At 43.4% G+C, this 22559-nt stretch overlaps 1 protein-coding gene across 1 annotated transcript in view; it reads right to left on the reverse strand.

The window, feature by feature from the left end:
• Nucleotides 1–22559, reverse strand: part of sgip1a (SH3GL interacting endocytic adaptor 1a) — a 104734-nt gene continuing 82175 nt past the window's right edge. Inside the window, exons 18-25 of the mRNA XM_056276475.1 lie at nt 16862–16921; nt 14099–14210; nt 13656–13811; nt 11269–11404; nt 7441–7643; nt 5731–5795; nt 1877–2041; nt 1–134 (exon numbers count right to left, since the gene is read on the reverse strand). Of these exons, the coding sequence (XP_056132450.1) occupies nt 112–134; nt 1877–2041; nt 5731–5795; nt 7441–7643; nt 11269–11404; nt 13656–13811; nt 14099–14210; nt 16862–16921 (920 nt within the window). The 3' untranslated portion in view covers nt 1–111. The remainder of the gene's footprint in view (nt 135–1876; nt 2042–5730; nt 5796–7440; nt 7644–11268; nt 11405–13655; nt 13812–14098; nt 14211–16861; nt 16922–22559) is intronic.

A 22559-nucleotide genomic window follows, 5' to 3' on the forward strand; every position in this document is an offset into this window, starting at 1 on the left:
ATCAGTCCATCTGTGGTGTCGGTCTGTCCTCTCTCCTTTATGTCCACCTCAGTCCATGGAGACCATTGTCAGTTTTGTTTTGTTCAGTAGCGCTGTTCTCAGTAGTATGGGTTAGTTGTCTGCCAAGTATTTTCCTGAAAAATCACGAATGAAATTTGTGGGTTAAATTCATGTCATTTACGGTTTAAAAACCAGTTAATAGTAAATCCAGACCGCTGGCTATGGCTAACCATGCAATGTGGTTCTATGCGGGCTTAATGACCTCACAACCAATGCACAACATAACAAGAGAAAATATTAAAACCCATTCCCTCTGCAGCTACAGTAGTAAATTTGATTTCCATAATCCATTTCATTTTTTTCCCCACATTTTTCCTACCAATTTAGCTGCTGTCCATTTTATTACCATGTCTTAGTTTTATTATGAAACACGTTGCGTTTCATGCTTGAGAGGTGCTATACAGTTATTGATGATGATGATGATGCCGACAGCGACGATCATAACAATAATGATCGTTTAAATAACCTACAGTGCTGAAACAGTACTTTGGGTTGTATATTTAACCTTGAAACTCCTCTTTCAAAGTCCTGGACACAATCATATGAAAGGAACCTGGTTCCAAAATGGGTAAACATCATCTGAAATACAGATATCTATCCTTATAAAATGATTAAGGCCCCATTTAGACCGCAGGCAAATCCAATTTGTTTCTCAAATCTGATCATTAGGACTGACCGTCCAGACTGTTACTTGCAAGTTATTAGATCGGATTTGGCTTTGTTCAGACTGCAGCCACATCGTTGACCGATCTGCATTGGTTGCTGCGGTAACGACGTAGGCGTGGGTACGCTGCACGTGTGTCGTGTGACGTAATATGCTGGCGACTTCTGTGCAGACGGACAACAACAAAACACCATGGAGATATGTCATCGCACCCTTCGGGCACTGTCAAGTCGCGGTGCAGGACTCCTCCGTCGCACCAGACAGCGACGGAGGAGGCTGGTCTATACCACAATGCTCCGTGCTGCAGTCACGGCAGCCTTCGCCAGGCAGCGCGAGGTGAGGTGCACCCCGAAAAGTGTTGACTGGTGGGAAAACGGACTGTGGCATCCCCCCAAAGAGCTATGAGACAGTTTGCTTCTTCATCTGTCCAGGGACTATTGTTCTCCATTTTTTAGGTGGTCCTCCTTCTCGCTGCATGTGGATTTGAACTTCCACGCTCAGAATCTGACGTTAACATGTGTTCTGTTGTGTCGCGTTGCGAGTGACATAATAGATGGTTTGAAATCCGATGCGAGTGGCTAGAGCGTCCATACTGAGACACACCTTTAGAAATCCGATGTGAATCAGATATGAAACCACGTCTGAATGTGGCTCAAATCTGATATGCAAAAACCAGATTCCAATGTGTTTTTGCTGTTCAGACTACATAAACGAAACCAGATTCCAATCTGGATTTGCCAAAAATTGGATTTGGGCTGCCAGTCTAAACGGGGTATCAACCAAAATAGAAATGATTATGGTCTGGATTTTACTGCATTGATGTAAAACCTTTGACCTTTGGCATTGAGGTCTTTCATTTAGTGGAGTATTTTTTTCACTACTCTCCATTATTTTGATATGGTAAATTATATAATTGCAGAGCTTATATAACGTATTATCTATAAAAAACAAACAAACAACAAAACCAGAGAATTCTCTACTATTAAGAAGTTGAGTCTCAAATATAATAAAATACAATAAAACAAATTTATGTATTAATTCTTCACATTATTCAGCTGGTATGTAGGGCTGTGGGGCTGGATATGTCTCTCTCATCAGCAGTAATACCTGGAATGGGAAAACCCACCATACGGATCAAAACGAGGAACTGACCTGCGGCAAACCTCTTCTTGATGAGCGAGAAGCGGTATCCTGGACCGGCAAGTTCGATGTCACAGCCCGACATGGTGCTACCCTCGCTGGTGAACTGCACTGCTAGCGGAGATGGTTTACTGGGGCCCTCTGTTAGCTGAAAGCGGGCTAACAACGATCCCACACCTGGGGGGGAAGGTCACCAACACCGAGTTAGATCCCCCTGATATTCTCAGTGTGGCGCCGTGTCAGAAAGAAAGATGGAGGATGGCAAATATTCACTGCTGTCCTCACGTTAACTTCAGCCTTTAAGGGGGTAATCTTTTTTTTATTATTTTTCTTTCTTTTTTTTTACATTTTTGAGCTGAAAAGGTGTTGGTATGCACCAAGGATGTAGAACCGATTGCGTTCATGATAGATTTAACAAAAAAAAGGAGACATCACATGGGCTCTTTGAGGGAGAAAATCTGCCTTATCTTTCTTTATTTTTGTTTTGTTTTTTTAAAAAAGTCCCCCTTTTTCACCCCAATTGAATTTTGCCAACTACCCCACTTTTCCAAGCCATCCCGGTCACCAGCCGCTTCTTTTCACCTGACAGTGAGGAGCCCCCCCCCCCGAATAGGTGCCCAAACCGACCAGAGGAGGCGCTAGTGCAGCAACCAGGACACATACCCACATCCGGCTTCCCACCCGCAGACACGGCCAATTGTGTCTATAGGGACGCCCGACCAAGCCAGAGGTAATACGGGGATTCAAACCGGTGATCCCCGTCTTGGTAGGCAACGGAATAGATCGCCACACCACTCGGACGCCCCAAATATATGCTTTTTCTAAGGCACCGACACCCATGTGACATAGGTGACAGGTGACGTGGGGTCCAGTGCGCTAGACCGATGCTATGTAAGGCGGACAGAAATGCAACACGCCGGCGTTGGCCAACTGAACTCACCGGGTAGACTTGTGAGAAGCCGGGGCGATGCATTGCCACCCCGAGTCTAAGCCACACCACCAACACCGTCCCCTTCATCTGCAATCCTTTTCTACATGCACATAGGTGGCGCTAAACACTAGAGCTTACTTGGTGTTTAAGGATGATTTCAGGGGAAATCGTTTTAACAGCCACCTACCATGGTCATTAAACTCTGCCAGATCATTCCTCGTTTATCGCTTTGTGTTGCAACACAGTGGAAAATAAAGCCCCCCGAGAGACCAAAATTCATCAGCCATCAGAGTCTGGAAGTGGCTACAGTCAAGTATTTGCCTGTTATATCTCCCTATCGTAATGGGACCCCGGCAGGTAAGGAAGCTCAGCTGCGAGGCGTTGTATCACGGTCATAACACAAAACACTGGGCTCCCCTTTAGTGTGTGCTGCAAGCACTATCAGGTGACCAGAAGGGGTCAAGCACTATCAGGTGACCAGAAGGGGCCTCAGCCTTCACACGGTGCAAAGCATCACAGCTTCTGGTTAAATTTTAATGCATGATTACTATCCATTGCAAATAGACTGAAAAGAGCGAACAGAGGTTAAAATGGCACAAGCAAAAGTTACAGTTAGAAACTACCCAGTAACCCCCCCCCCCCCAGCAATAACAATAGATTCCTAACATTTCCTGTCGTAAACTAAGTCTTCCTCCACTCTTCTTTGTAGAGCTATTAAATACTCTCATGTCTCCAAACACATATTGCACGCTTGAGATCTCCCGGCCAATTTTCATGACTTTTATTGTAGATCTTGGGACTATGAGTGCCATTCCTCAAAAAAAATCTTTCCTACCTATGAATAATTCATGGTTCATTTTCAAGAATGATTGTCATCTCACAAAAAAAAAAAAAATCAAAAAAAAATCAAACTACTTTTGAGCTTCAGTGTCTTGACCGGGACATTTGCTTCCAATGCTTTGCTTGTTCGATATCTACGTAGCTGAATTTCTGCAATACATTTCATATTCTACTAGCTGGCACACAACCCCAAAGCATAACAGATTCACCTCTGCACTTAACTGGTCTTTGCTTTTCAACAAATGCGTCAAGACTTTTTTTTTCTTCCCCTGAATCAATTTTGTTAGGTTCCATTTTCATGACATCAGTCTACAGAACAGTGATCCTAAAAGATCTATTTTATTGTGCATACTTTTACTGCCAACATTTATGTCGACGTAACCCATCGTTTCCTTCTGACAGCTCTGCTGAGCAGGCCATTCTAGTGTTGGGTGAGCCGCACTGTGAATCTGAAGGCATCTGCTCCGTGTTAGCTGGTTTCCAGCCGGTCTTCTGCAGGGATCTGTTGTGCAGAGCTGATCAGTTTTCAGAGGAGGGGGTTTGTATTAGCCCTGTGGTTGTTGTCTTGGGTTCAACTTTTACATTTAATTTCCATTTTTGACACTGTTTGTAGTTGCTAGCTGGAGATGTTTGGAGAGTTTTTATAGCCTTCTCCTAGTTTGGAATAGTTAATATATTTTAGTCGGTCAACCTCTCAGGCTGACAGGGTAGAGAGTATGAAGGTGTGTCTTTTTCTCTGACTGCCTAAAGCCCTAACAAGCCAAACAACCATTAGGTCCTTAGTAATCCATCCATCCAGCCATCCATTATTTTAACCGCTTAGCCTGCTCTCAAGGTCGCGGGGATGCTGGAGCCTATCCCAGTAGTCATTGGGTGGCAGGCGGGGAGAGACACCCTGGACAGGCTGCCAGGCCATCACAGGGCGCGCGCACACACACACACACACACACACACACACACACACACACACACATACACACACATTCATACCTAGGGACAATTTAGTATGGCCGATTCACCTGACCTACATGTCTTTGTACTGTGGGAGGAAACCAGAGCACCCGGAGGAAACCCATGCAGACACGGGGAGAACATACAAACTCCACACAGAGGACGACCCGGGACAACCCACCAAGGTTAGACTACTCCAGGGCTCGAACCCAGGACCTTCTTGCTGTGAGGCGACCACACCAACCACTGCGCCACCGTCCTTAGTAATCACTCTTTATAATGGTAGTAAACAATTACTTGAAAGGGTTCACAAATTTTGGCTGATTATCGTTCAGCTGACAATATATGCACATCAGTGGTAATCATGCATTAAAATTTGCAGAAGGTTGTCAGGTTTAACTTGTTGCTATGCGGAGTTTGGGTTGGCTCCTCTTAACTATCAACTGAAACTTACACATTGACCGGGGTTGTCCAAACTTGTGAATACAATTACACTATGTTAAATGCCAAACTGATACGAACAAGTAATGGCTTTAGGTTTACACTGTGAAGCTTGACTTGAAAATCACGATGGGGTCGCTAACCCCTGACAAACAAAGCGAGCCCTTGCAGATGTAAGAGAATAGCGAGCAGGCTGAGGAGCATTCAATGGCGCGGTCTTATAATCTTACGATTAAAGGGTTTGTTCAAGTCATTGCAGATGCAAAACCATAGCCTGACAGAGGGAGGCGTCAGTGTCCTAAGGAAGTCACGGTGACACTTTGTGGGATGAAACACTGTAGCTGCTGGTTTAAGTTTAGGGTCATATCTAATTGCTGTTATTCACAAATTATATTTCAAGGGGAGACAATATATGCTGAATCTTGCCAGAGCACTAAATCACAGTTCAAAAAAGCTCTTGAATATTGCATCTCTGATATATTCTCTGCACCACCGCAATTTATGGCCTCTTATTTTGCCTGTATACAGTCAATCCTTGCGTATAAATCTGGAGATTGTTGTGTTGTTATTCTATGTTAAGTACACTGAGAGAGCCACGAAACCAAGGTCAAATTCCATGTTTGTGCAAACCTACACGGCCAATAAACCTGATTCTGGAAAGAAAAGAAAAAAAAAACAAAAAACAAGTGAACATTTTAAATACCTCCGTTTTCAGATTTCTGTGAGATGTCAGGGATCTTCCACAGAATTCTTTGCTGCTCCGCATTCCTGGAAAGATTATAAAAAAAAAAGTGATTATGAAAAAAAGTGAAGCTTAACATCAAGCACCCCTAAACTGTTTGACTGACCTCTACATTTTTAAAATTTCTCAGGTTAGAAGTTCTCAATGAAGATCATTTGTCAAAAAAAAAAAATGCTCTGTACATTTTAATCAATAATGAAATTCAGAGATAGAGGTCTAAAGAGTCTTAGGTTGGGGGGGGGCGTTAAAGCTTCCTCTGTTCCCACTTCCCATTGACCCAGACCCTGTCCTGTCCTCCTTGGAGACTCATGTACTCATGTCTGCCTTTTCTTTGTCTTTTGTTCATGACTTTTTCCTCATCATTTGTGACAGCTCTGGCTCACCCTGTCCTCCATCTCTGTGTATGTGTTTGCGGTGTCTGGGTCTGCACGCTGTGTGCACGAGAGCGCCGTTCTTTCCTCCAGGGGTCTGCAACACACAGACCCTGCCCAGACTACACTGTAGATAACACAATAAGCCATTTCTATGTTGCAAATGGGCTGAATGTGTTGTGTCCACACTAGTGCTTTAAGTTTGCCCTTCACACCAAAATGCCAAAACAATAGAAAAATAATTCTCTTCTTTTAGACATGCACAGGCCGATAAATGGCTAGAGCCTGGGTCATAATCATACCTCACATTTCAAAAGAAATGTGAGAGCAGCTTTTTCATATCTTATCCACTCTGGAGAGCGCTGTCGAAAAGACTTCTGGTGGTTGAAAACTCCTGCTTGGTACGGATGGAATGCCAGGATGTATAAAGAAAGACACGTTTCCAAATTTATCCGTCGGTGTCGGCGCAGCCTTAGACACGGCTGCGACAGGGTACAGCGCTGTTCTGTGGCGGTGTCTGGGGAAGACGTTTCACGTGCTTCTGCATGCAGGGCGATCCCAGCATCCACTTTTCTTTTTGCATTGTTTTGTTATCACTAGGTGTAGTCATTTGTGCTTTTATTGTTTTTTTTTTTTTACAGCTAAATCGGTTGCTGCATTGTCTACTCTGTCCGCGTGGGACCTATACATTGTGCAGCTATTCCTTCCTCAAAGAGGGATCCTTCTGACACATTTCCTTAAGTTTTTCCTGGGTTTTTTGTTGTTGTTTTTTTTGTACCTGAAATGTTCTGTGGCGTTTCTCTTCATTCAAATCGAAGGTCAAAGGGTAGAGGGTGTCATCTACTGTTGTTTACTGTATTTACCTGTTTCTAACCCTGTAAATGTAAAGCCCACTGAGTAGGTGTGTTTTAGGGATAGACACATCAACTGGACTTGGTACAAAGTTTTTATAATAAGTCCCTTCAGCACAACCAAAGTATCACAAAAAAAAGAAGAAGTGTAAATATCTGTTGTTCGAACACTTTCCCATGTCAATAGTTACTAATGCAAGTTCTGCTTGTTTTAGGACTAAACAGAATATACATAAACACAAAAGTTAGAGTGCTAGCTGGATCCCTTGCTACTGCATAACAATCAACTCTACTTTTCAAGTGAAACTGCTCCATGAGATCAATTCTTTGTCTAATATGCCAATTTGATTTATCTATGGCGTAATACACACTAAATCAAATTGCGCACACAGGGTTTATGCCCATACATCTAACTAACACTAGTAATTGTAATAAACCCTAAATCCTACCATGCAGCAGGGGGCAGTACAGCCTGCAGTTTGGAGACCCCTCCATCAACAGGGATGAGGAACTGGACATTGTTGAGGGCCATGGGCGTTGACATGGCCTCCGCGTTGTATTTATAGTCTATCCTCAGGTCTGTACTGGTGGGCTCACACCTCCAGCTCACTGCCAGATTCAAAGGAGTTGACTGATGGCCCTGTGCTGACACCTGGGCACACAAAGAGAGACCCCGGCGCACACATGTCAACACTAGCGGACAGGATGCAGGATTCAAGGATTCAACTATTTATTGCCATATCAACTTTACAGTTGATTTGGAATTTGTTTCGGTGTGCTCAAAGATAACAACAGTAAACGTATAACCACACAATACAGACAAACAGTGTCCACAAAAAACATACTGTTACAATTATAATTCAGTTAACGCAACCATATGTCCCATGCCCTTAAAGGGACAAATTAAAGTGCATGTGCTGAAGGAGTCTATACTTGTACAGTCAGTGAAGCATTTAGGATGCAGATTGCTGCAGGCTAAGTGCCATTGTGGAAGCGAGATACCGTGGAGTCTTTTACCTGAAGGGAGAAGACTAAATATGGGATTTGCCGGGTGTGAAGAGTCCTTTAAATTTTTTCAAAACTTTCCACTGAATGCGGATATGGTATAATTCAGAAATGGTAGGGAGTTTGCAGCCCATTATTTTGAAAGCTGTGTGCACGTCTCTGTCCACCAGTTTTTTCTCATAGGCTGTAGAATTACCATACCGTATACGGTTATCAAGAGAGTGAGCACGCTTTCTGTTACGGCTCTACAGAGGTGGAAAACTCCGCTTCAGAAAGTAGAAGTACTAACCATGTATTTGCTCCACCCATGCACTAAACCAGCTGATCCTAATTAGCACAACACTTCAGCCAGGTAGCAGAACTAATTAGTAAAATCAGCTAGTTTAGTCCATGGGTGGAGCAAATACAGGTTACTACTTCTACTTCCTGAAGCCGGGTTTTCCACCTCTGCGGCTCTGTAGAACTGTAAGATGGCAACCCTTGACACCCCACATTTCCTAAGCTGCCTTAGAAAGAACAGTCTTTGGTGAGCTCTCTTCTGGATGGTGGTGAAGTGCTCTTCTCATTTCAGGGAGGAGGAACTTATAGTCCCAAAGAATTTGAAATGATCCACTCTCTCTACCACCTGGTTGTTAATGGCCGGCAGTAGTAGCTCTCCCTGATTTTTACAGAATTCAAGCACAAGTTCTCTAGTTTTATTGATGTTCAGTTCCAGATTGTTATGCTACACCAGTCGACAAGAGGAGACCTCCTTTCTAGAAGCTTGTCTCATCATTACAGGAAATCAGTCCCACCAGTGCTGTATCATCATCAAACTTAGTAATTTTTAGTGTCGAAGTATGAAATACAGTCATTGGTGTATAATGAGTAGAGCAGAGGTGAGAGGACACACCCCTGAGGGGCACCTGTGCTAATGAGTCAATGAGTTTGAAGATCTTTTTTTTAAAATAAATTTATTTCTAGTTTTTCCCCTTATCCCACCAGATTAACCCACTGGCATATGGCTGGAGTGCTTGTCGAATAACTCCCCTGGCTCACGTTTCCACAGGAAGGAGATAGTCGTAACACCAGCTTCCTTCAAACTCATGTCGGGTGCTCTCGCTATTTTACATGCTGAGGCTTCGCATGGGTTGCACTACCTTCAGGCTGCGAAGGAGACGTAGGGAGAATGCGTTCAGTTGCTTGGCTGAAGGCGCCCGGATGGGCCAGAGGGGTCGCTGGAGAACGACGAGTCCCCAAACACTACACCGATCTACACCTACTATCCCTCGGGTAAGGATGGCCGTGACTGGTTACGGCGAGTCTGGGATACGAACCTCCCAGCCACATGATGAGCGGATTGCAAGAACGGCAGTTTATTCTGCTCGGCCATCAGAGCGGCCTAGTTATAAGATCTATTGTTGAATTTGACAACCTGTGTTCTGTCCAAGTCCAAGATCCAGAGAGACTGATGGAAACCTAGCTGCAAAAGTGTGTTGTTTGTTATATAGCCTTGTCGGTATCATTGTATTAAAAGCTGAGCTATAGTCAATGAACAGTACCCGAGCATGGATGGCAGGTGCCTGTAGATGCTGCAAGATGGAGTGGCGACAGAGAGATACAGCATCATCCACTGACCTACTGGCCCTGTACGCAAACAGACTGGGATCTAGCACAGCACTGGACAGATGTTTACATACTATATGCTCAAACACTTTCATTACAACAGATGTTAAGGCAACAGGCCTGTAGTAATTTAAACAGCTAACAATGGGCTTCTTAGGGAAGGAATTATTACTGCAGCTTTAAAGCATGCTGGTACTTTACACTGGTTGATAGACCAATTAAAAACACAAGTCAGAACAGAAGCAAGTGCAGCGGCACTCCATTTTAAAGTGGCTGAGGACACGAGATCAGGGCCTGCAGCTCTCCTGCTGTTCTGATTGTGCAGCAAACCCCTGACCTCATGCTCTGCAATCACAAAAGGTGGACTCAGGGGGGCTTCTTCTGTAGGTAGACTCTGTTGGTGGGTTGAGGTTTCATCAAAACGACAGTTGAATTCTTTAAGTACATCAGGGAGCTTGGGGTCATCATTACAGACTGAGTGTTTGGCCTTATAGTTGGTAATTTGCTGCAGTCCCTGCCACACACCTCTGCTGTCCTTGTCTTGTCCTGGAGCTTCTTCTCCAGCTTGCATGTGTAACTGGCCTGATCCTTCCTCACTGGCTGCTCAAATTCAGATTTTAGGGTTCTCTATTGCCCCTTTTGAATGCATTGGTTTTCTTCCTACATAGCATTTGAACCTCTCTGCCGAACCATGACTTGTTATTAAATACAGTCACTCTCTTGGACGGAAAGCACAGTTTCTGAGAAATGGATGTAAGACATAATAGAATTGGCGTAATCGTGGCATGACTCCTTAAAGACAGACCAGTCTTTAATATCTAAACAGTCACTAAGCCTCTCCATAGCCTGGGGAGACCACCACTGAAGTACTTGGTTTTGTGTTTTTAAATTTTTGATGACGCTTGAGGATTAGAAAAATCATGTTAACATCAGACTGTCCCAGGGGTGCCCAAGCCATGGAATGAAATGCATCAGAGATGACACTGTTAACATTGATCTAGTGGCGACATGGATCTGCTGTTTAAACCTTGGTGGAGTCTTTTTCAGGTTGACATGGTTAAAGTCACTGAGTATCAGCACCACCGAATCCGGTGAACCATGGATTGTTGAACATGAAGCAATTCAAGCCTATCATATTTGATTTGCCAGTCGACACATCGAATCTTCAAAAACATAAAAAAACCCAAACAAACCAACAGGCAGAGCAGCACCATGTCTCCATAGCGCGGCGCCATCTTAGCCATGCAAGCATATACATATACACATACACAAGCACACAGCAATGCACACAATGAAAATTACCATTTGTGCAAGCAGATATATGCACGCACACCCAAAACTGCCTGTGTGGGTAACCTTAATAGGCATGAGACATACATGAAGACATCCATAGGCCAACTGCAGAGATAGCCATCTTAAAAGTCAGATAGAGTGTTCTGTATCATTTTTAACCTCCAGTGATTCAAATGTTAACTCATTTATGACTGAATATTGCCTGTAAACCAATTTTTCTAGCCAGATTATTGACTCAAAGGCCTGAAAAATTTCCTTGCAGTGATCAATTTCATTAGCATCAGAGATTTGTGAGATGATTCCTTCTATAAAAGGTCATAGCCACTACCCCTCCCCACTGACATCATGTTACGACTGCAGAGGTCTCAGCTCACCTGATACTTGAGCATGTCCACGTTGTAGTAGGTCGCTTGAGGCTTCTGCTCCGCCACCTTCTTCAAGTGGGTTATCAGGTTTGGCATGTTTACCCAGAAGTCCTTGGCATTGGCCTTGGCTTGTGTGGTGGTGTCGCTGGTGGGTGAAACACACAAAGCCAGATCAAAAAATGTTTTATCTTCACCGACACATTTGCTGTCTTCCTTTATAACAGTAGAGTGCAAGATCCCGCTCATTAAAGCAGTATCTCACCGCTGCCAAAACAATCTTTCGGATTTAAAAAACAAAACAGGATGAACCATGAAACCGCCTTAATACATCACTGAAAACTTCAACTTTCAATTCCACTGTAAAACTGAAAAACAGCAGAGTTTGTTTATACACCACAGGAGCATTTTTTGGGGGTTTCACTCCAACTTCTGTTCAAGTCACTTAGTCTGAAAACTCACATAGCCCAATAATGATTAAACTGCCAGTCAACCTTAGTATGGCATGATCATCTTCATCACTCCTCATCTTTTAACATGGACTACTTTTCAGTGTGAGATCAGGAGATCTCATTTAAGAGCTATTTCACCGATAGCCGTCATTTTGTCACTGCACACTGACTTGGTTCACTATCTGAAGTGCACATACTGGATGTTATCACATGTATCATTACTATTTTCTTTTTTTAATTTCCCCCCTTTTTCTCTTCAGTTGTACCTGGCCAATTACCCCAGTCTTCCGAGCCGTTCTGGTCGCTGCTCCTCCTCCTCTGCTGATCCGGGGAGGGCTGCAGACTACCACATGCCTCCCTCCTCCGATACATGTGGCATCGCCAGCCGCTTCTTTGCACCTGACAGTGAGGAGTGTCACCAGGGGGACGCAGTGCATGGGAGGATCACGCTATTCCCCCCAGTTCCCCCTCACCCCCGAACAGGCGCCCTGACCAACCAGAGGAGGCGCTAGTGCAGCGACCAGGACACATACCCACATCTGGCTTCCCACCCGCAGACACGATTAATTGTGTCTGTAGGGATGCCCAACCAAGCCGGAGGTAACACGGGGGTTTGAACCAGAGATCCCCGTGTTGGTAGGCAACGGAATAGACCGCTACACTACCCAGATGCCCTTATCGCATGTATTATTATTGTATACCATCCATATGGTGTGCGACTGCAGTGTGTATCTGTCAAAGAACAGGCCATTTTTCATTCCTATAATTTTTCTAGAATGTGCTATCAGCAGGTTCATGTATTATTGCATATTATCATTATGGAACCCATATACAATATCCATTCAATATTAGATTACTGTGCAATTTGGTAGGTTTGTCACACAATAATTGGCAAATAAAATGATTCTCATTTTTATAAGATTTGTGATATTTAGTTTTTGATTACAGTTAGAGCTACGAGCTGTCACTGCTGGCTATACTAGCAACCTCATCATATAAACATTTATTTCTCAGTGTAAACACTTTTGACTTGTCTTATTCACACTCCCATTATATTTTTATCATTATATTATCCTTTCACATCTTGTACGTACAATTTTATTTCCCTTGCATTGTTTACTTGAGAGTATACTTTTGAGTTTACGTCGAGCATATTGTGCACAATAAAAATAACAAATATAAGATACCACCCTTAATTATTTCTATTACTGGTATCAGTAGCTTCACATCAGTGCAGTTTGATGGAGATCATATGCATAGTATAGTGTAGTATACAGGTATTTTCTTTTATTGGCAATAATGTTCTCATATTTTTTGGTGTGTCATCTTCAATGTGAGCTTTGTGCATACACCAACAAAGTCACAATTCTTGCATTTTCACATTTACTTATTTACAAGTTCGCAAATAAATCAAAATGTTTACTTGGTTTTTGAAATATTTTTCCAACTGTACAATCCTTGGAAAGTGCCGATTCTAAAGATACCATTCTTTTTGTTCTACAATGAGTATTTCTGGAGTTTTAAGCGAACATACAAACATACACTCTTGCATTATATACATGTAGATGATGTTCCTTAACTATCGCGACAGTACACTGTGTTCACTAAATACATCGTCACATCAAGAATTAAGCTCCTTCAATCTAGGTATTACACAGTGCAATGCACTGGGAGAATTATCGAGTATTTTCAGTCGTATCGCTAACAAGCACATTGTAATGACAAAGATAAATAACTAAGCATTTAATATTTAACTAGATGTTTCGGCAATCTGTGATGATTAGTGCATACTATCTTGAAGAAAAAAAAGATACGACATTCTTACTTTTGTTTCTGGTGCAGTACCTCTTTCCTGAGGTATTGCCTCATCTGCAAAAATAATCGTGTAGTACCCCCCCCCCCTCCCAAAAAAAGAGGTTGTTGGTGAGATTACAGTAGTGTCTTTACCAGCAGAGGAGCTGGGGGTTAGGCAGCACATGCTCCAGCCGGCTGTAGTTGGTTATGCTGAAGGTTAGCACGGCAGGGGAGGGGTTATTGGCAAAGTGCCGTGTAATCCCTGCTGGAAACGACAACACCATCTCGCCTATGATCTTCACAACACACCTTAGAAGAAGAGCAGGTAAAGGTTATAGAGAGGGGAGATGGAGGAGGAACGCATGGGAAAGAAAAAGGGGGAGAAAATGCTGACATGTAAATGAAAGTTGGTTGTTTCAAACGTGTTATTAGATTGTATATGCCAGGTGGGAATTTCATTTTTTTCATGCGTCAATACAGCCAGCTCACAAACAAACACACACCCCTACTCGCCAACATATCGCCTCCCCCTCAAAATAGAGTTGTTGTGACTACCTTAATGTATTCAGGTCTGAATAAGCTACTTCTGGACCTACTTGTTGGGGTCAGCTCCTTTAAAAAAGGCATTTACTGTCTCTGTGAATGCAGCTGCAACTGGGAGAGTGTCCTGGGCCCCCATGGTGAGGGGACTGGGCCCTCTGGAGCAACCTGGAGAAAACAAAAGCACACACACACACACACACTAAAATAAACTGAGCCATGGAGCAAAGAAGGAACATATTTTCATCACCAATGTCCATGACTAACAAAACATCCACCTTAAATCGTTATATAATTTGAATCTGTCTTGATAGCTGTTACCTCCCCAGAACCTTATCAGAAAGGAGTCAAACATTAAGAAAAGTATGCTCTTTCCCCTGGCTTTTGGCCTTTGCCATTTGGACACCCTTAAAGAAAATATCTGAGAAGTATATAGATAAGAAAAGCTACATAGATAAAAATAAATATGAAATATCTAAAATAAATATGAAATAAAATATAGAAATATAAATATGAAAAATACATACGAAAACATTTAATATACACTACCGTTCAAAAGTTTGGGATCACCCAAACAATTTCGTGTTTTCCATGAAAAGTCACACTTATTCACCACCATATGTTGTGAAATGAATAGAAAATAGAGTCAAGACATTGACAAGGTTAGAAATAATGATTTGTATTTGAAATAAGATTTTTTTAACATCAAACTTTGCTTTCGTCAAAGAATCCTCCATTTGCAGCAATTACAGCATTGCAGACCTTTGGCATTCTAGCTGTTAATTTGTTGAGGTAATCTGGAGAAATTGCACCCCACGCTTCCAGAAGCAGCTCCCACAAGTTGGATTGGTTGGATGGGCACTTCTTTGAGCAGATTGAGTTTCTGGAGCATCACATTTGTGGGGTTAATTAAACGCTCAAAATGGCCAGAAAAAGAGAACTTTCATCTGAAACTCGACAGTCTATTCTTGTTCTTAGAAATGAAGGCTATTCCATGCGAGAAATTGCTAAGAAATTGAAGATTTCCTACACCGGTGTGTACTACTCCCTTCAGAGGACAGCACAAACAGGCTCTAACAGGTACTATTTAATGAAGATGCCAGTTGGGGACCTGTGAGGCGTCTGTTTCTCAAACTAGAGACTCTAATGTACTTATCTTCTTGCTCAGTTGTGCAACGCGGCCTCCCACTTCTTTTTCTACTCTGGTTAGAGCCTGTTTGTGCTGTCCTCTGAAGGGAGTAGTACACACCGGTGTAGGAAATCTTCAATTTCTTAGCAATTTCTCGCATGGAATAGCCTTGATTTCTAAGAACAAGAATAGACTGTCGAGTTTCACATGAAAGTTCTCTTTTTCTGGCCATTTTGAGCGTTTAATTAACCCCACAAATGTGATGCTCCAGAAACTCAATCTGCTCAAAGAAGTGCCCATCCAACCAATCCAACTTGTGGGAGCTGCTTCTGGAAGCGTGGGGTGCAATTTCTCCAGATTACCTCAACAAATTAACAGCTAGAATGCCAAAGGTCTGCAATGCTGTAATTGCTGCAAATGGAGGATTCTTTGACGAAAGCAAAGTTTGATGTTAAAAAAATCTTATTTCAAATACAAATCATTATTTCTAACCTTGTCAATGTCTTGACTCTATTTTCTATTCATTTCACAACATATGGTGGTGAATAAGTGTGACTTTTCATGGAAAACACAAAATTGTTTGGGTGATCCCAAACTTTTGAACGGTAGTGTATATTACATTATTATATTATATACATTTATATTTTTATATATATATATATAGAGCATATATATATATATATATATAGCATATATAAATAAATATGTATATATGTGCCAAATATGAAAAATGGTGACCTGTAAACCGGTATTTTACCCGGTATTGTTTATTTTTTGCTTATGCTTTTCACCAATAAAATATATATATATAAACAAAGAAAAGCTGTCCTTAATGTTTATTACATCTCCTGGCCAAGCAAGCCGCACTCTTCCTTCATTCTTCCTAACCAACAGTGTGAGGATGACAATGAGGAACAAAACATGGCGAACACACCAGTGAGAATGAAGGGAAAGGAAAGATCAAAACTACATGAAGCGAGAAGCAACACTGGTTTGATGACTGTGGGTTAGTCGTTAATGTGTCATGGCGGCTCATTTCTCTCTGCTCTTCGCAGACCTGATGGCGTTAAGTTACATGAAATTAATGACAGCCTAAAAATGGCGTTATTACATGTTACATGAGTCTTTGTCCATAAACATGGCTGACCGCTCTAATGTGCATACACTGAAAAGCTGAGGAGGATGGAAGAAAAAAAAAAAACGAGGGACAAGAGACACTTAGAGATCAAGACAGAGAGATGGTGCTGACTCCAGACATGCTGTTACAAACTGAATCGTTCCGACAAGATCGAAGAAGATCAGAGAGCCAAAGATCAAAACTGTTAACCAAAAGGGCCCAAAGACAAAAGCGCAGACAAAACGATTAGTTTAGTACGTGGAGGATGACGACCCCCGAAATGGGGGGGGGGGGGTGACAGGTGGCCATCACAGATGATGTGAAAGTTGAATGTTAGGAGATGGAGGAGGAAAAAGGTGAAAGAGAAAGAGACGTTGCAGATGAGGGAGCACAGCCAGGGGGTTAAATGGCGTAAGTGGGCGTGGGGGGGAGGGTGATGCGAGAGGGAGGATGGGGGAGGGGGGTCAGCCAGGAAGGAGGAGAGGGAGGGAGGGAAGATAGGAAAAGCTTTGCACAGATGAGCCTCGAGTGCGCGTGCACGCCACAGTAAGCCCCGGTGCAGTGAAAACTTACCTTCAAAGGTTAAATAAAACTTCCCTCTGTCAAACCATACCAGGGATGGCTGGTCATTCTCTGTGTGGGTGGGGTCAAGGGTTGGAGGGAAAAGGAGGGAGGCGGGGAGAGGAGGTGAGGAGGAGGGGTGAGGAAGAGGAGGTAGGGAGAGGATTGTGGATGAGGATAAAAAAGGGGTGAGAGGAGAGGGAGAGAAGGACAGCAGCGTGAGTCTCACATGGCCGGTCCGTCACACGTCACAGTGAGGTGGAGAGTGAGGCGATGGGGGCAGAGAAGGGCCACAGCAAACCGAAAACACTGCCAGGGGTGAACGCGGGACGGGCAACGTGTGCGTCTTTGCATTTGTGCGTGGGGCAAGGCAGGATTTAGTCAAGAGTAAGAGGTTGGGCGGTGGTGAGGATGTGGGGGGGGGCAGGTTGGGGGCATTTGGTTGCTGGCGAAGAAATCTGGTCAAGATTTCTTGACGTGGGACTCGGGAAGAAAAGCCTGGCAAAGTCTGTACGGGATTGCCAGAAGAAATACTGATATATAGGGATTAGGTACAGCTGTTTTCATTGACACTGCCTGACTGCTGGTGAACACATGTTAACCGATGATCTCATGTGATGGAATGGAGTGTGATGGAAAGTGGGTTGCTATCATTTCTTCTACAGAACAGGCTACACCCAGAGAGTGGAGGCTGGCCCTAACACCGTTTTATTAGCGACTCTGGACGCTTGTCAGATCATTCATTTTGCACGTACCTTATTTATCTACACCAAGGACAACTATTCTTGGCCTTAATACTTTATGCTCCCATTTTCCACCTTGCCTGCTCTCTATGCATTATGAAACAGATGGAGGCAGGCTGTTGTCTCTGAAAGCACCCAGCAGGGGGCAGCCATGAAGCTAGAATAAGAATGCAGGAATGACAGAGGGATTGTGGGAACAGAGAACTAGTATCACAAGAATATTATCACTATAAGTTGCTTTTCCACATACCATGTGTTCTTCAATAAAATGAACTGAATGCAGAATGGCTGTTGGAGCAAAGACATTGAGTTAAAGGACAGTTCCGTTTTTGTTTTTGTTTTTTACAAGTAATTCTTGCCACCGTGCATATCGATTATATTATTTTACTCACCGCCTTCATTGTGGAAATTTTGGATATGAGACTATCGCTGGACTGAGCTTTACAATGACATTTTATGGCAGAGCTGAACACGGCCATCAGACATATTTATTAGGCAAGTCCAATTCAACCCAATTATCTAAACCACTTATTCAGACTTGAAAATGAAAGTGCAAGCAAGTTAAGATTACCCGAAATGTTTAACATTATCATTATTGTCAATGGTCAACCCCACTGCTGAGCTACTTCCTGGTTAAACTTGCAGGAATGACCAGCCTACACTTACCATAGGTAGTAGTAACCACCGACTAAGTCATCATGCACACATCCTGAGGCGATATTGTTTTTGTCGTCATTATTGAAAGGACAGATTTAAGGCTTGTGTGTCGGTTGCCCCATAAGATGCTGTTGAAAAGCCGTCTGACAGTGGTGTTGTACCCGGAATCTCCACACTGAAGCCAGCGAGTAAAATAATATCATAACCAATACACACGACTGCAAAAACTACAAAAAAAACAGATCAAAGTTGTACAAAGAAAAAGCAGCTCTGCTTTGAAGCCGTGACCGTCTGTCTTCTCTACTCCACCACATCAAAAGCTCTCCCCAGCGGAGGCGTGTTGGGGACTGGCAGGACAAGGGGCATGAGTGGGGCATGAATGGGGAGAACCGATACAAGTATCGATTGAGAAATGAAAGTAGAGGTGTGCTTGATGAGAAGAACAAAGAGGCAGGTGTTCAGAAGGGGGGGGGGCGGGGGCGGACTGGAGAGGGGCTTGTTTTTCAATGGATGAAGTGCGGTCGAGTGAGAGGTGTCAAGGGTGGGTGTTAGGGGTTAAGTGAGCGAGTGAAATAAGAGTTGGGGTTTTCGGGTGAGGGCGCTGTGGACTCGGCTGAACCTGAGGCTGTTTGGTTCTACTCAGTGGTGTGAATATGAAAGAGCTATAGCCACTCAACAGCCTTATTCTCATGCCAGACTCCAAACGACCCCATGAGGAGCACCCTGACCTTCTGTGTGTGTGTGTGTGTGTGTGTGTGTGTCCCTGAGTGTGCATGACTGTGGACGATAAAGACAGAGAACAAGAGTGATTGAGCATATGTAGATCTTAATGGCCCATAGTTAACGACTCTTCAAACGTGCTCCTTTTACACACACAAAAATCCACTCACTCTGTTTCTCCCATGCACACAATCACGCACACACACACAAGTTATGGTGCAGGCTCTCAGAGCAAAGGTATCTAGAAGTCCACTGCACTGAATTTCATACACACACACGGCTGTTGTCAGAACAGAAACTGAAGGGTTGCCATGGTGACACAGGCAAGGATGCCATAGATGCACAGTCATGAAAAACAGATAGAGATGCTCATGTGTGGGTAGATAAAAGAATGGCGGGGGGGGGGTTGTGTGGCATTAACTTTTCAGTTGTCTTTCAAATGCTCTCCTGTTAATGCAGGTTGTTAAATAGTCATGTCTTTTTTCAACAGCAGCTCTTGTCTACCAGTAATAGGGCAACTCGAGGAGAGCGAGAGAGAGAGAGAGAGAGAGAGAGAGAGAGAGAGAGAGAGAGAGTGCACAGCGGCGGTCGAGTGAGCAAGCGAGTGAATGAAGAGAGTGTCAGATGACGGGGGAGATAAATGTCTTTATGCATGGAGATACAGAGACTATGAGATGCGTTGTGTGGGAAGGCATGAGTTGACAAGAGCAGAACAACGAGGATAAAATAACAACTCCTTCATTAAAACCTCCTGACACATTAGACGGCAGACAGCAAATGTGTGCCATGTCCCTATCAAGGTTAGGAAGACCTCGGGCTTTGGTGCAGTCCAGACAAAAGAATAAGTATTGGGACAACCGCCTTAAATTGTACTTTATTTCTCTATTTCTGTTTTTTTTTCTCCTTATAACAACTGGTATGAGCTCATGAAGATGAGTGATGCATTCCAATGATTATTATATTAACTAATTATAGCATTTTAAGACAACTGGGAAGGGAAGAAAAGAGCCCAGTGCTACACAACTACCCCAATACTTACTGTACTCTTTTGAGTGGTCATGGCCAATTGAAAAACACACACACACACACAAACTCCAAAAAGGCCTTTACCCTTCTGTGTCAAAGGCAGTGTGTGTTAATTGGTGTCAGACAGATTCAAAACTCACACGGGAACACTCCCCCCTCCCCCTTACCTCCCCCCTCCCCACCGCCACTCCTCGCGGACGGGCTTGCTACTGTACCTGCAAACGAATCAAAGTGTCTCTCAAACGTGGGGAGTTTGTCTACATAAGCATCGTCTTCTGACAAGCCGGAGGAAAATAAAAGAAAAAGAGCAAACAAACAAAAAAACAATGCAAATCACATGTAGAAAAATTAAAAATAAAAACTTTAGAAATTCACATATATTCATGAGGACAAGTGATCTAAATAACTCATTCATGCGTACAGGAAATGAACGGATCAACGATGACAAGCAAAACAAGCCACTTGCAAACAAATAATGTGACGAGAACATCAAAACACACATGGGCTTAGGTGGTTATTACCAGAGGTGGGAAGTAACCAAGTACAAATACTTCGTTACTGTACTTAAGTAGATTTTTCAGGTATCTGTATTTTACTTGAATATTTTTCTGACAAGTTTTCACTTTTACTCCCTACATCTTAACACAAATTTCTGTACTTTCTACTTCCATTTTCACAACAGGCTTGTTACTTTAGTTTTAATGCATTCGGGGGGAATTATCGATGATTAACATCATAACCCTGTAGACTCATAAGTCCGTCTCTAAACGCTTAGCGGAGATGGTCTCAGATAGTCTCACAATACCAGACGGACGTAATTTTATTTGAAGTTGGAACGGTTAAGATAAAAGTAGAGCTGAGCAATTTGGGGAAAAAAGGACTATACTGGTGTTGTCACATGTTTTTTTTTATTATTATTATTCATATTTTCAGGGGACAGGCCTATCATAAAATGATCTACTTCTCTGGCTAATATTCACGGTGCCTTGATGGAAGTCATGGACGTTTGAATTCATAAAACGATCTTTTCAGCAAGGACTATTTTCAGGCTAGACTTCTCAAATTAATCTGCACCTTCAGCTAAATTAAAACAGTGATAATGCAACTTTGGCTAAAAATAAAGGTGGCATGGTGAAATGGCCGAGCCTGTACAAAACAAGCCACTTGCAAATGTACTCAAAGTACTGTTATACTTTGAGTACATTTCAGAGCCTGTATTTTTTACTTTCAACTTGAGTAAAGAAGTAGAGTCAGTACTTCTACTTTTACCAGATTCTATTTTTACACAAGTATATGTACTTCTACTTAAATAAAGAATGTGTGTACTTTTGCCACCTCTGATTATTACTAAACATCAGCAATTAAAAATGTTCCTTTTTTATCGTTTCATGCGACACCGGCCACCCTGCAGGCTTTTGGCTGCATCGGCCCAGTCTGCAACAAGTAAATAACGTATGTATCTACGCTTTCTATGGCCGATGGTTGATAACGACTGACTACTGTAGTGAGCACACCAGAATAGTGGTAATGTATAATACCCCTGCGCGACTTCACCAGAGGAATTTCTCGCTCTCCGTTTCTCTGCCACCTCTTGAAGAAACAAACCTCCCACAAGACACCGCGAAGACGCTCTTATGTAACCGCCGGGGCCCGCGGCGTGTGTTTCTTTAATCGCCCGTGACTCAGTCCACGTCACCGTCTACAGAGCTTTAGCTCCGAACGCTCACAACACACCACCGCAGCGGCCCCCGCATATGCCCCACTCTAAAGAGCTCGTGTAATGAGTGGTTTGTCTTAAACTTTTATTCAACCGGGGACGGGTCGCTGAGCACACCTGCTTTTTTTTCCCACAACACACTGCTTCAGCATCCTTGGCACATATTCCCACATGGAGGCTGCCCACCGCGGGTGTCAATGTGTGTGTAAATCCAAACTAGACAGACGGCGTTGAATAAATACTGCTTCAGATAAAAAGACCCCATTACTAGCTGACCTTAACACAAATGAAAGTCCCGGAGTGTTTGGAGAGTGTTGGTGCACGTCTTTTTTTTTTGAGGGGGGGGATTTTCCCCCCTTTTACTCCTCAGTTGTACTTGGTCTATTTTCCCAGCCGTCCCGGGCTCTGCTCCACTGCCTCTGTCGATCCGGGGAGGGCTGCAGACTACCACATGCCTCCTCCGGTACATGTGGAGTCACCAGCTGCTTCCTTTCACCTGACAGTGAGGAGTTTCGCCAGGAGGACGTAGCGCGTGGGAAGATCACACTATTCCGCCCACTTCCCCCTCCCCGCCGAACAGGCGTGCCCCAACTGACCAGAGGAGGCGCTAGTGCAGCTACCAGGACACATACCCACATCCGACTTCCCACCCGGAGACGGCAAATTGTCTCTGTAGGGACGCCCGACCAAGCCGGAGGTGACACAGGGATTCGAACCGGCGATCCCCGTGTTGGTAGGCAACGGAATAGATTGCTACGCTACCCGGACGCCCTTGGTGTATGTGTTTATTTAATGCAACCCTGCAATTACTCCCCAGTCCGGGAGATATTCACAATGTGCCGATGTA

The sequence above is a fragment of the Lampris incognitus genome, chromosome 3 (assembly GCF_029633865.1).
Source record: "Lampris incognitus isolate fLamInc1 chromosome 3, fLamInc1.hap2, whole genome shotgun sequence".
Classification (NCBI taxonomy): Eukaryota; Metazoa; Chordata; class Actinopteri; order Lampriformes; family Lampridae; genus Lampris; species Lampris incognitus.